This window comes from Eucalyptus grandis, chromosome 11, assembly GCF_016545825.1.
Source record: "Eucalyptus grandis isolate ANBG69807.140 chromosome 11, ASM1654582v1, whole genome shotgun sequence".
In the NCBI taxonomy this organism is placed as follows: domain Eukaryota; kingdom Viridiplantae; phylum Streptophyta; class Magnoliopsida; order Myrtales; family Myrtaceae; genus Eucalyptus; species Eucalyptus grandis.
Genome location: NC_052622.1, coordinates 31,206,736 through 31,219,061, shown reverse-complemented (window position 1 = coordinate 31,219,061; position 12,326 = coordinate 31,206,736). Strand labels below are relative to the sequence as shown.

Here is a 12,326-nt window from a genome sequence, read left to right as displayed (position 1 = left end):
TTAGAAAAATGACATCTGAGGACAACTCGGGACATCGATAGAGTCCAAAATATGAGTCTGTTCTAAAGCTTTTGGTCGAGTGATTTCATCAAAGCTCCGTTGCAGGAGGAATAGAGGTGAGTTTTGGGAGACTCTAAAGTTAATGCCCAAAATCCTAAGTGGAGTGAAGGCGATTTTGTTGAGAGGAGGCCATTTGCAAGTGGTCCACCTTCACTTGGGTCATTTCCTCCCTTTTTCGTTCTTCTTGCAGACCATATATGTAATTTTTAATATTAAAATATCAGACGGTTCAACAACCGATGACAAGTGGCCTATTGCTGTTAGCGCTCGGATTATCTCTTGGTACACTATATTAGTGATTTTATAGAAGTGATGGTTTAGGTTAAGAGATGGCACTGCTTTACAGGAATATGTCTTGAAGTTGTTCATAATCAAAAGTGACAGAACAAAAGCTGCAATCCCTGATCTATGCAAAGCAAATTTTGGTCTCAAAAGATACATTCTTTCGGCCGGTCCAAGAAAATCAATTTGTGTCTGTTCTGGTATGCTGCAGAAGCAAATCCAAAATCCCTGTCTTGAGCTGAAGACACTATAAAACGAAAGACGTTACATATACGGGGAATCCAAAGACATAACTGAAGAAGATAAGATGGGATTAGTCGAGGATGTCGACGTAAGTCCTTAAAAATGTACAATCTCATCAAACTACTCAATCCTCCTGTTGAACCACCTTCAAGTTAGGATCAACTTCGATCCTTGCGACCCCGACCTCGTGAGCCTTGGGCACCTCCACCTCCCCCACCACCAGCCCGGCCACCTCCCCGTCCTCCCCTCTGATCACCTTCTCCTCCGCTTCCTCATCCACATAGTTTGGATCCTTCTCGTCAATTGCCGGTGGTGTCGGGGCCAGCTCGCTCTCTGCTGGATCCTCCGGCCCCTCCCACGTGTACTTACCACCACGACCGGACTTGGGCGGTGGGCGGCCGATGCCGCCGAGGCCATCGGCGGGGTGGCGCTCCATCCGCTGCACGCCCTTGTCCATCAGCTTCCTCTCTAAGTATTCGACGGTGTCCACTTTGTGAGCCTCCACCTCTATCTTCGCCACCCTCTTCTTGCCTTCCTCGTCGCGGGTCACGATGGGGAGCGTCGTGGTATCTTTCCTGGGGCCGACACGCTTCATTATCTTGTCGCAGATCGGAAGATGGAACCAAGCTCGAGAAGGGTGAGGTGTTTTTCGGATGGAAATAGTCGATGTGTCGGTGAAGACTCTGATGGTCTAAGCGTATTTATAGATGGAGGAAAAATCGAGAACTTGGGATGCCAGAAGGTGCCGGAGAGTGACGAAGATGGTGCTGGAAATGTCTAGGACTTCAGTTGGAACCTAAAAATAAAAATAAAGAAAGTTTATGCTAGGCTACTGATTAAAGACATCGAATATGCAATTTTCTTTTGTTTTTATTATAACCAGTAAACCTTGTAATCGAAACCCATTTCTTGGATAGATATTTCTTAACAAAACTCATTTTACTTTTAGGGGTACCATGGTCATTTGATTATATGCATGCGGTGTAAAATTTGATTCTTGAATTTTGCTTCTTTTGTTCAGTTCAGTCATTGTGCTCCATAAGGAGATCCAATTTGGTCAGTTTAATTAATCAAGTTGGTAATATTGGCATCTGACATGTTAATACAACTTCTATGTGCATTCCCAAACACCATACTACAAGATGTGCAGGAAAATCAAGTGTTGTAATGACAATGTAGTTAAATTGCATTAAAATTAATCAAGAAATTTCGCAACGATATTATGTTTTTTTGAACCGCTTAATATCAGTTAGAGGTGTCAAAATGGGTCATTGACCTATTTTTGGACCCATATTTTAGTTATATGGGTTGTATATGGGTCAGAAATTTTTAAAAACTCAACTAAAAATGGGTCAAAAAAGTGAGTATAATTTAAATAGGTCAAAAATGAGTCAGAAGTTTTGACCCATTTTTGACTCATTTAAAATATCAAGTGGGTTGGAAGTTAGAATTGATTTCTAAATTTTCAACTCAAGCCCATACAATCTTTTCATCTTTAACTTTATAAAAATATTTTTATTATAAAAATCGAAATTATAATTATTTTCATATTTCAATTTTCTTTTCTTTTCTTTTTCTTTCTTTTTCTTCCTTCCTTAGTCGGTGGCCGGTCACGGTCGGCAACGAGCCGAGGGCGAGGCTCGAGTCTCGCCGGATGCGGCAAGACTCGACCTTGCTAGCATTAGGCGGGGCCTCGCTAGATTGGCGAGATCTAGCCTGCCCGACACCGGCGAGTTCAATCTTGCTGTGACCGGTCATAGGCGGTTGTCGTGGCCGCGGCGGCGGCGGGAAAGAAGAAAAAGAAAAGAGAAAAAGAAAAAATAATTATTAAAAATCAAAATTATATTTTAGAAAATAAAAATAAAAAAATTATATTTTAGAAAAAATAAAAATTATATTTTTAGAAATAATTAAAAATTAGATTTTTTTTTTTAAAAAAATAATTATTAAAAATCAAAATTATATTTTAGAAAATAAAAATAAAAAAATTATATTTTAGAAAAATAAAAATTATATTTTTAGAAATAATTAAAAATTAGATTTTTTAAAAAAATAATTATAAAAAATTTGCATTAAATTTGTATTGCATAAAATGTTTTAGCAATACTTTTTTTTTTATAAAAAAATCAGAAAAATGAGCTTTATTAAGTTTAATTAAAGATTTTTTTATGTTACGTTTTTAATTACTCAATGGTATGTTCACTTCAAATAAGAGAAGCATGTGCATGATCTATTTCTTTATAAATATTTCAATTTATAGGTTTTTTTAAACTTTATTTTATTTTATTTACTATTTTAAATTTAATTTGAAGTCTTAATCTAATTAACATATAGTAGAGGTGGGTTTTCCTAGAATATTAATAGGTTTTAGCAATACGGGTTGAGTCGAGTATGGGTCGGGTATGGGTCACTTGATTTACACTACATGAATATGGGTCAAAACGGGTTAAATTGGTCAAATATGGGTTGACCCATTTTCAGCCCGACCCAAACTCGACTCGACTCGACCCGACCCGACCCGACCCGACCCGACCCGACCCGACCGACCCACCTATTTGACGGGTCTAATATTAGTTAGATTGGCATGCTGGACAAACACCTTACACTGGACATTTGTTATTAATTTGGAAAATATATTATAAACACAAGAAAATGAAAAAAACTCCCGTAAAATAATTATGCGCAATTTGATCTATTGAAAATATTTCAAACAATATACTTGCTTGTTAAGCTTGTGGTAAGTCGAGATCCATCTAACTTTGGTGACCTCCACATTACTCATGGGCCTCGCAATCAATCAACCTAAGAGGTCCACCATCATCATAGGCTTTAGCGGAAAAAAAGTCTTTCTCCGTCCAGCTGAGCTCGGTAAGGTTGGGCTCAAACCTAATTGTCGTAGAATAAAGAAACTAATTAAAACTGAGGTTGGGCTCAAACCTAATTGTCGTAGAATAAAGAAACTAATTAAAACTGAGTTCCAATAAATTAGTCTAATACAAAACAAATCAATCACTCAAGTAAAACTAATTAATTTTTTAGTTACTAACAGAATAGTAACCAAATGTTTGCATGTCTTATGCATTTGTCAGGTGTGTTGTGCGTTCCTCACGTGATCGTGCCTATTAATGATAAGAAAATATAGGGTAATGTTGGGACGGCTGGTTTTGATTTTTGGCTTTTATTGTTACTGAAATATATAAAATATGAGATGCAAAAACGTTCAAAATCTTAATAAAATTTGAGCGTTTAGAATAACTCTTCACACGATTCAAATTGGGAAGACTCGTTTTTGTTTTGCTCCTCACCATGAACGGTCTTCCGTTTCGTTGTTTCAGTTTGGCCACGAGCATTCCTATTGGGCTGTCGTGAACAAGAAATCCCAATCCCACTGGCCCCGATGTCGCAACTCCATCGTACTTCTCCTCCTCGTGATGACACCATCGTGTGGAAAATGGAACAATGCTCTATTTCGTATCGAACTTTGGCCTTTCGGATTCGAGAAAAGCCGGAGGGCAAAACAAAGGTCGCCCAACAAAAATAAGGAGCTCAAGATCCGTCCAAGCTTTTCCTTGTCGGGGTCACCGTTGCTCCATATGGTTTCCAAATTAACAAGTGCGAAGTTACCGCATATTCCTCTCATCATTGAGCAACAAGAGAAAAACAAAATCTCATAGCAAACATCAAGAGTCCTTGACGTGACGCCACATAAGTTGATATCAACGCGTGCTCATCGAAAAGAACTATGCAAGCTACTCAAAACCGAGGGCCCAATACATAATCCATGTCGATTTAGAAGTTGCAAAGAGTCATCTCAAGAATCACGTTTCTAATTGTCTTGTCCTGCCGCACATCCAAAGCTAAGGCGCTTCGTTGGAGGAGAGCCGGCCAGGCAGAGGCCAACTGTAAAATGGAGTTGGAGACTTCTAAATGTGATGACCCATACCCAGACAATATAGAGGGATGGCATCTCAATAGTACATGGATGAGGCTAAGCACATGTCCCCTATCTCACATCACTTAGGAGAGAGTCCTAGACTGCCTTATAAAGTTTTAGGTTCTTTAACTATACATACGCGTTTTCTTGAGATAGTATGAGATGCCTTGAGAAGAACAAAATCGTAAGAATTTAATGTCCAAAGTGGACACTATGTATACGGTGGCAGACCCATGTTACACTAAAGATGACCTTTGCTTGTCTTAACAAGTGAACCGATGTCGATGAATTCAACATTTGGTTGAGAGAGAAAAAGATTCCAAAAAGACCATTCAATTAACATACTTTATCTAGACTTAATTTTTCATGTAAACTGCGTCCACACTCGTAACTCATCGATAAAAAACTTGTTTAAGGAAACTCAGACAGGGAAAAACACCACTTCTCCAAAACCTATTCGAGGGACATATCTGCATTCTGATCGGATAAAATTAGAGCCCTATTGATGGAGGTTTTCGACACCGACACCGTACCATTGTGGATCACCTAACAAAATGTAAGGTGCAAATAACAGATCGTAACACCAAGTGAAGCAAATTGCAATGTGAGTAACAACCAGTTGAGGCTGATTTTGTAGCCCAGAAGATAGGAGCACGTGGCTACAAACCACAGTGTAAATTTCTTTTGCGGAAGATTTATCACGCGGGCGGGCAACGCTGAGTTAGTAGTTCCAACTTTCCATAATAGAGCCAAAAAATAAAACTAAAAATAAAATTAAAGTCTAGTTTAAGAGTAGCCATGCGCGATGGTTTCGGCCCACGGTTAATGGCGTGGTCGTGCGAACTGTGGGAGGAGGGCGACGGCATCGTAAGCGCCGCGGAAACGACAGAAGCACGACAGGAACATTTCATTATGATTGTACTTGGATTTGTTCTCTCGTGAATTGTTAACACCGGGAGATCCAAATGAGAAATCGCATAGCATAAACCCCAAATGATCCCTTGGATCCTTCCTCGGTCTGAATGACTTTCGTCCTCACTCCTCTTTTATCCCCATTCCCTCTTCCTTCTTTTTTATTTGGCAATGCCATCCTCTTATTTCACGGCCGGCATCACCTCACAGTGCGCGACACCCTCTCGCTCTCTCGCTCACCTTCTGTTGCTTCATGTTGCTCCATTTGGACGACAATCTCGTAGCCTTACAAGTCGGCAGTGAGTTGTCTTCTTCACGCGCTCTACTGCATGTTGTTTAACTATGGTGCTGGCTTGGCTCCTGGATTAACGTCGTTGTCTTGGATGTGAATATATGTAAGCAGAGAAATGTCTTGGAAAAACAAGCGTATTGCCACACCGGTTTAGACGAAAGGATCGGTTCAGTAGAGTTTCGTTTGTGATTCTTGATTGTGCGACTCTTCTGCTGTTGCTATTTCAAGAAAAAAAAAAAAAAGAAAAAGAAAAAGAAGTTTCCCTGGGAAAGTTGGCATCGTGAATGTGGTTGGTTTAACTTAATGTCTCTTTTGCATAGACATTTGGTTCAATGTCTAAATTGATTGTGGCTTTGATGGAGTTGCATTTTAGCATTTTTCTTCTGTCACCTAATTTGGTTGGGTTTTCATACGGGTACAGGAACCAAGAAGCTTGTCGAAATTACTAGGTGCATACCAGGTACTTGTCTCTGCTTGATCCCACTGGGAGCATTTCAATGGGAGGTGAAAGGGTGACCGAATCATGGTTGGGCAATTTCTGGCGGGGCTCGCGGTACAAGGCGCAAGGGCACGAGAAAGCCACGATTGGGATTTTGTCTTTCGAGATCGTGAGCCTAATTTCCAAAGTGGTTATGGCATTGCTTGAGCGATGTCGAGATTCTTCGGTTGAGAGAAGAGATGGCGAGATCCGTGGGCATCAGAAAGCTTGTGAGTGAAGATGATAGCTACGTCATGAATCTCGTGCTGGAGGAGATCATCGACAATTTCGTGTATGTGGCCAGGGCGGTGGTCAGGCTTGCGAGGAGGTGTGCCGACCCTGTGTACCACCAAATTGGAAGCTTCTTCGACGACCCAATGAACTGTTGAAAATATGTCTCGATTTGAGCCCGTTGAATGAGAATGCGTGAACTCAACCACGTGCGCATGTGAATTGGCCGAAATTGTCAGAAGATTGCATGCGGATCTATGAGCCGCAAGCGTGAAGAATGAAGAGAGCGTGCAGCCGCGAGAGGGGAAGACCATTATGTTATTCAACCTCTTTAATTGCATACACATGGACGTGCATGCATGGTAAATGGACGTGGAAGACTAAAGCCAATTGTGGGCTTGTTTTGTCTTCTTTCTTTAACTCCTTGCTTCTTTCCTTTCTTATTTTATTCATCTGCAGACAATCAAAGGAAAGAAAGGATAAAAAAAATTACTTGAAGGAGTTCAACGTCGTGGAGATGGTCTTGGAAGACGGCGGCCATCCTTCTTTTGCGCTTAGATTATGGGCGCAAGTTTTCTGCCTTATTAAATGCGTCCCATGCATGCATGCGTGCCCGTGAATTTTGGTGGGCGTCAGTGCTGATTGCGAGCACCGAATGAGTTTCACATTTTCTGTCTTGTTTCGCCCTTAAAAGGCAGAGGAGAGAAGGAGAAGTTGGCGCTGAGTTATTTCGGTGGCCGAGAGAGAGCTAAAGAGAGAAGTCGTGAGGCTTTAGAAGCTCTCGGCAGAGAGAGATTTTCTTGTTGAAATTACATCCGAGTGTTTTAGCCAGTTAAATTCTTGTGAGTGGAATTTGTTTAATTCCTTGAGTGAGGTTTCACTAGGAATTGTGAGGGGCTAAACACTTTGTGTGAGTTATCTGGGTGTAATTTGGGGCTGGGAAACACCGAGAGTGTGTTTGAGCGCCGGAGTGATTATAATCTCCGGTGTATCGCTTGTTTCTATAGTGGAATTCTGTGCTGCTCTCCCCGTGGATGTAGGTTCCGATATTCGGATCGAACCACGTAAATCCGGTGTCCGATTTCCTTTCCTTCATTCCGACTATTTTTATCCGATTCGCTTGGTCCGTCCATATTCCGTGCACGCGCAACAACAAGTGGTATCAGAGCCTGGTTTGGCTGACGTGAAGCGAATCGGTGACTATGGAAGAGGGAAAGGTGAGAATCGACCGATTTGATGGGAATGATTTTGCTTTCTGGAAGATGCAGATTGAAGATTGTCTGTACCAGAGAAATTTACACTTGCCCTTATCTGGGGAGAAACCAAACTCGATGAAGGATGCCAAGTGGGAATTGCTGGATAGACAAGCGATGGGTGTTATTCGGATGACGTTGGCTCGTAACGTCGCATTTAACATCGTGAAGGAGAAAACCACTGCGGGACTGATGAAAGCCCTGTTGAATATGTACGAGAAACCCTCTGCGATCAATAAGGTCTATTTGATGCGACGTCAGTTTCACTTAAAAATGGGCGAAGGTACGTCAGTAGCTGAACATATCAACGAATTCAATGAGGTCGTTAACCTATTGAGTTCGGTTGAGATTAACTTTGAAGATGAGGTACGTGCGTTGATTTTATTATCCTCATTGCCTGATAGTTGAAATACTACTATTACTACTGTTAGTAATTCCTCTGGGTCAAGAAGTTTGACGTTTGATGAGGTTCGCGATTTGATTCTGAGTGAAGACATTCGTAGGAAAGAATCTTGTGAACCCGTGTCTACTGCTTTAGTAGGTGAAAGTAGAGGAAGAACTAGCACACGTGTTAGCAGAAACATGAATAGACGAAGTCAGTCTAGGACTGGTAGGATTGTCTGTTGGAATTGTGGCAATAGTGGGCATCGTAGAAGAGATTGTTTTAAGCTGAAAAATGAAAAGGGTAAGGGAATTAGAGTTGAGTCTACATAAAATGTTGCAGCTATAGCTGAGAATGATTCTGATGGTGTCGATTGTGTCTTGTCTGTCACTGAAGATTCGTCATTTGACGGATGGATAATGGATTCTGGTTGTTCATTTCACGTTACACCAAATAGGAACTGGTTTATCACTTATCAGTGCACGGGTAGTGGTAAAGTCTAGTTAGGGGACAACGCTGAGTGCGATGTTATAGGCGTTGGTGATATTAAAATCAGAATGCATGATGGTATTGTGAGGACATTGACTGGAGTAAGACATGTTCCATAATTGAAAAAGAACTTAATTTCCTTGGGTACCCTAGATTCAGCTGGTTGCAGGTATTTTTCAGAAGGTGGAGTTCTGAAGGTTGTTCGAGGTGCCTTGGTGATAATGAAAGGAATCAAGCATGGAGGTCTGTATAAACTTCAAGGTGAGATAGTGACAAGTTTCGCCCCTGAGACGTTGGATGCATCCGTTCGAGAGTCTTTTGACTGCTCGAGGAAGACCTGGGTGTTTGTGCCGATGCACAAGTTTGATGCTGGTGTCAGGATCACGCGGTCGAGAGCTTTGATCGAGACGGAGACTGGTAAGTCGATCAAGCATGTGCGGACTGACAATAGCATGGAGTTCTGCTTAGAGCTGGTAAATAAATTCTGCATGAAAGAGGGCATAGTGAAACACTGCACTAGTGCCAGTAAATCACAACAATTTGCAGAATTGATGAGCAGAATATTACTAGAGACGGCCCGTAAAATGATCTCTAGTACTGGTGTTGCTAGGAGAATCCTAGTTGATGTGCTTAGTACGGTAAGCTGCCTAGTAAAAAGATCCCATCAACTGCTATTGAATGGCGGACTCCTGAAGAAGTGTGGTCAGGTAACGTTGCTGATTATTCTATTTTTAGAATATTTGGTTGCCCATGTTATTTTCGAGTGAGTGATGGTAAGCTCGATGGGAGGGCAAGGTGCATATTCATGGCTATGCACAAGGTGAGTGGGGCGATCAGTTGTGGTGCCCGGATATAAATTCACCTGTTGACAGCAGAGAAGTTACCTTTGACAAGTCTCCAGTACTTCTGGATAGGAGTGTTTGTGGCAGTGTTAATACGGATCTGGACGGTCTTCAGCTCAAGGTGGAGTTGCAACTAGAAACTCCTGAGGTAGCAAGTACTAGCGGAATAATCGACACGGATGATGTTTGTAGCGAGGTGGAGCCGATAGAGCCAACAGTTGCTGTAGTTGCTGAATTTGACAAGGTGTGTGTTCGACCTTCTGTCAGATATGGAAGCAATGATGGTTTTGCTTTATCTGTGATACAGGAGGTTATGTCAGAAAATCCTTGTGGAGTAGCTAATTATGCAGGTGGAGTTGGTGTCTTGATGAGGTCCACGATTATGGGAAAGTTCAAGCGCAGCTTGAACTTGGAAGCACTCTGTGGCGGTTAAGCCCGTTGGGGCTGAGGGAGAGTAGTAGCGAGGTGTCCACTGAAGCGATTATGATTTGGCTCAAACGTCGAGCCAAGGTGGAGATTGTTGAAAATATGTCTCGATTTGAGCCCGTTGAACGAGAATGCGTGAACTCAACCACGTGCGCATGTGAATTGGTCGAAATTGTCAGAAGATCGCATGCGGATCTATGAGCCGCAAGCGTGAAGAATGAAGAGAGCGTGCAGTCGCAAGAGGGGAAGACCATTATTTTATTCAACCTCTTTAATTGCATGCACATGGACGTGCATGCATGGTAAATGGACGTGGAAGACTAAAGCCAATTGTGGGCTTGTTTTGTCTTCTTTCTTTAACTCCTTGCTTCTTTCCTTTCTTATTTTATTCATCTGCAGACAATCAAAGGAAAGAAAGGATAAAAAATTACTTGAAGGAGTTCAACGTCGTGGAGATGGTCTTGGAAGACGGCGGCCATCCTTCTTTTGCACTTAGATTATGGGCGCAAGTTTTCTGCCTTATTAAATGCGTCCCATGCATGCATGCGTGCCCGTGAATTTTGGTGGGCGTCAGTGCTGATTGCGAGCACCGAATGAGTTTCACATTTTCTGTCTTATTTCGCCCTTAAAAGGCAGAGGAGAGAAGGAGAAGTTGGGGCTGAGTTATTTCGGTGGCCGAGAGAGAGCTAAAGAGAGAAGTCGTGAGGCTTCAGAAGCTCTCGGCAGAGAGAGATTTTCTTGTTGAAATTACATCCGAGTGTTTTAGCCAGTTAAATTCTTGTGAGTGGAATTTGTTTAATTCCTTGAGTGAGGTTTCACTAGGAATTGTGAGGGGCTAAACACTGTGTGAGTTATCTGGGTGTAATTTGGGGCTGGGAAATACTGAGAGTGTGTTTGAGCGCTGGAGTGATTATAATCTCCGGTGTATCGCTTGTTTCTATAGTGGAATTCCGTGCTGCTCTCCCTATGGACGTAGGTTCCGATATTCGGACCGAATCACGTAAATCCGGTGTCCGATTTCCTTTCCTTCATTCCGACTATTTTTATCCGATTCGCTTGGTCCGTCTATATTCCGCGCACGCGCAACAACATGAACAACTACATCAAATGGTTTGGTTGGGAGTACAAATGGAAGAAGATGGACAGAAGAGTGAAGAAAATGGAAAGGTTTATTATTGCCGTCACGCTGTAGGTTGACCCAAGAGCAGGAGGTGCTGGCAGAGCTTCAACAGACAGTTAGGAGGATGAAGGCCAATCCCATGTCGTACCACGTCAAACTGTTTGAGTTCCAGCAGAAGGCGATGTGGCGGATTCAGGTGGTGCGTAATCTCCGTGAGTTATCTCCTTGTAACAGAACTTATGACTATACCGTTCGGCTTCTCGCCAGATCGCTTTTCACGATTCTTGAGAAAATGATACATACGTTTGGGTTTGACCAAGATAAGTTTGAATAAGAGGAAATCCATCCCACTTGTTTTTCCAAGGGCCACTCCCTCTCTGCTCTAGTGCAATCTTCGGTTCATCCATCTGCTTACGGCCTCGATCCGTTCTATTTGTCACTACGTCCTGACAAGGATAGAGCAAACAAAAAGGAGCACCAAATTCATCGTCAGCAGTCCTCCTCGCTGAGGGAAAAGCATGGACCGATGAAACAGTCACATTACAGTGGGCCTTTCAAGGGGTGCATTAATGTGGAAACCGATTCTCCCCTTATCGACAGTTAGTGCAGAACAGAGATCGTTGAATTGACGAGAGTGACAAGTGTGTCTAGAAATGAGGGGTAAGTTCACCAGAAGTGTCAAAAGTTGTGGACGACGCTCACTTTGATGCCAAAAGTTTATTTTGAATCACTTAAGTGCCAACAAATTTGAAAAATGATCATTTCAGTGCCAACGCCGATCTAATTGGCCGGAAATCCGACGTGGCTCATCGGAGAGTATAGTCAGCATCCAATCCCGTCTTTCCCCCAAGTAAGAACCCTAAATCCCCAAATTGAGAGAGAGAGAGAGAGAGAGAAAAGGCATGGGCTTCCTCCTCGTCTTCTTTCCCGAAAAACAACACTAACAATGGCACTAGCAGTGGCATCGGCAGTGGTACTTTCGACCCCCCTTCTTCCTCCTCCTCCTCCGCCCTCGCCTCCTATTCTTCCCACCACTTCTTGCCTAAGCAACAACCTCAGCCTCTCCTCGCTCACTTGGTCGAGCAACTACGATGGGGGCCGAGCAATGGCAGGCGAATGATGGTGGTCGAGCGATGGCAGTTGGTGTTGGGCGAGAATTGGACAAAAAAAACCCTAATTTCAGTCTCCATATGAGCTATACGGCGTCATTTTTGTGAGGCTGTCCATGTATGACGGCAAAACGACGTCGTTTCTTAAGGAGGATGGAAAACAATGTCGTTTAAAAGCCACCACAACTTTTTTTTTTTAAATATAAAAACCACGTAATTAATTTGGCCAGAATCTCTCGCTGGCGGCACGAAAGTGATCGTTTTTTCTCCGAT

At 42.4% G+C, this 12,326-nt stretch overlaps 1 protein-coding gene across 1 annotated transcript; it reads right to left on the bottom strand.

Moving 5' to 3' along the window:
• Positions 1-575: 575 nt before the first annotated feature.
• LOC104425924 lies at positions 576-1,260 on the bottom strand. Its single transcript, XM_010038798.3, has one exon. The coding sequence runs from the start codon at positions 1,178-1,180 to the stop codon at positions 710-712; it is 471 nt and encodes a 156-aa protein (XP_010037100.2). The 5' UTR covers positions 1,181-1,260; the 3' UTR covers positions 576-709.
• Between the last annotated feature and the right edge of the window lie 11,066 nt (positions 1,261-12,326).

What these genes read in the sequence shown, in the direction of transcription:
- LOC104425924 (XM_010038798.3), bottom strand. Translation starts at nt 1,180, where the DNA reads ATGAAGCGTGTCGGCCCCAGGAAAGATACCACGACGCTCCCCATCGTG.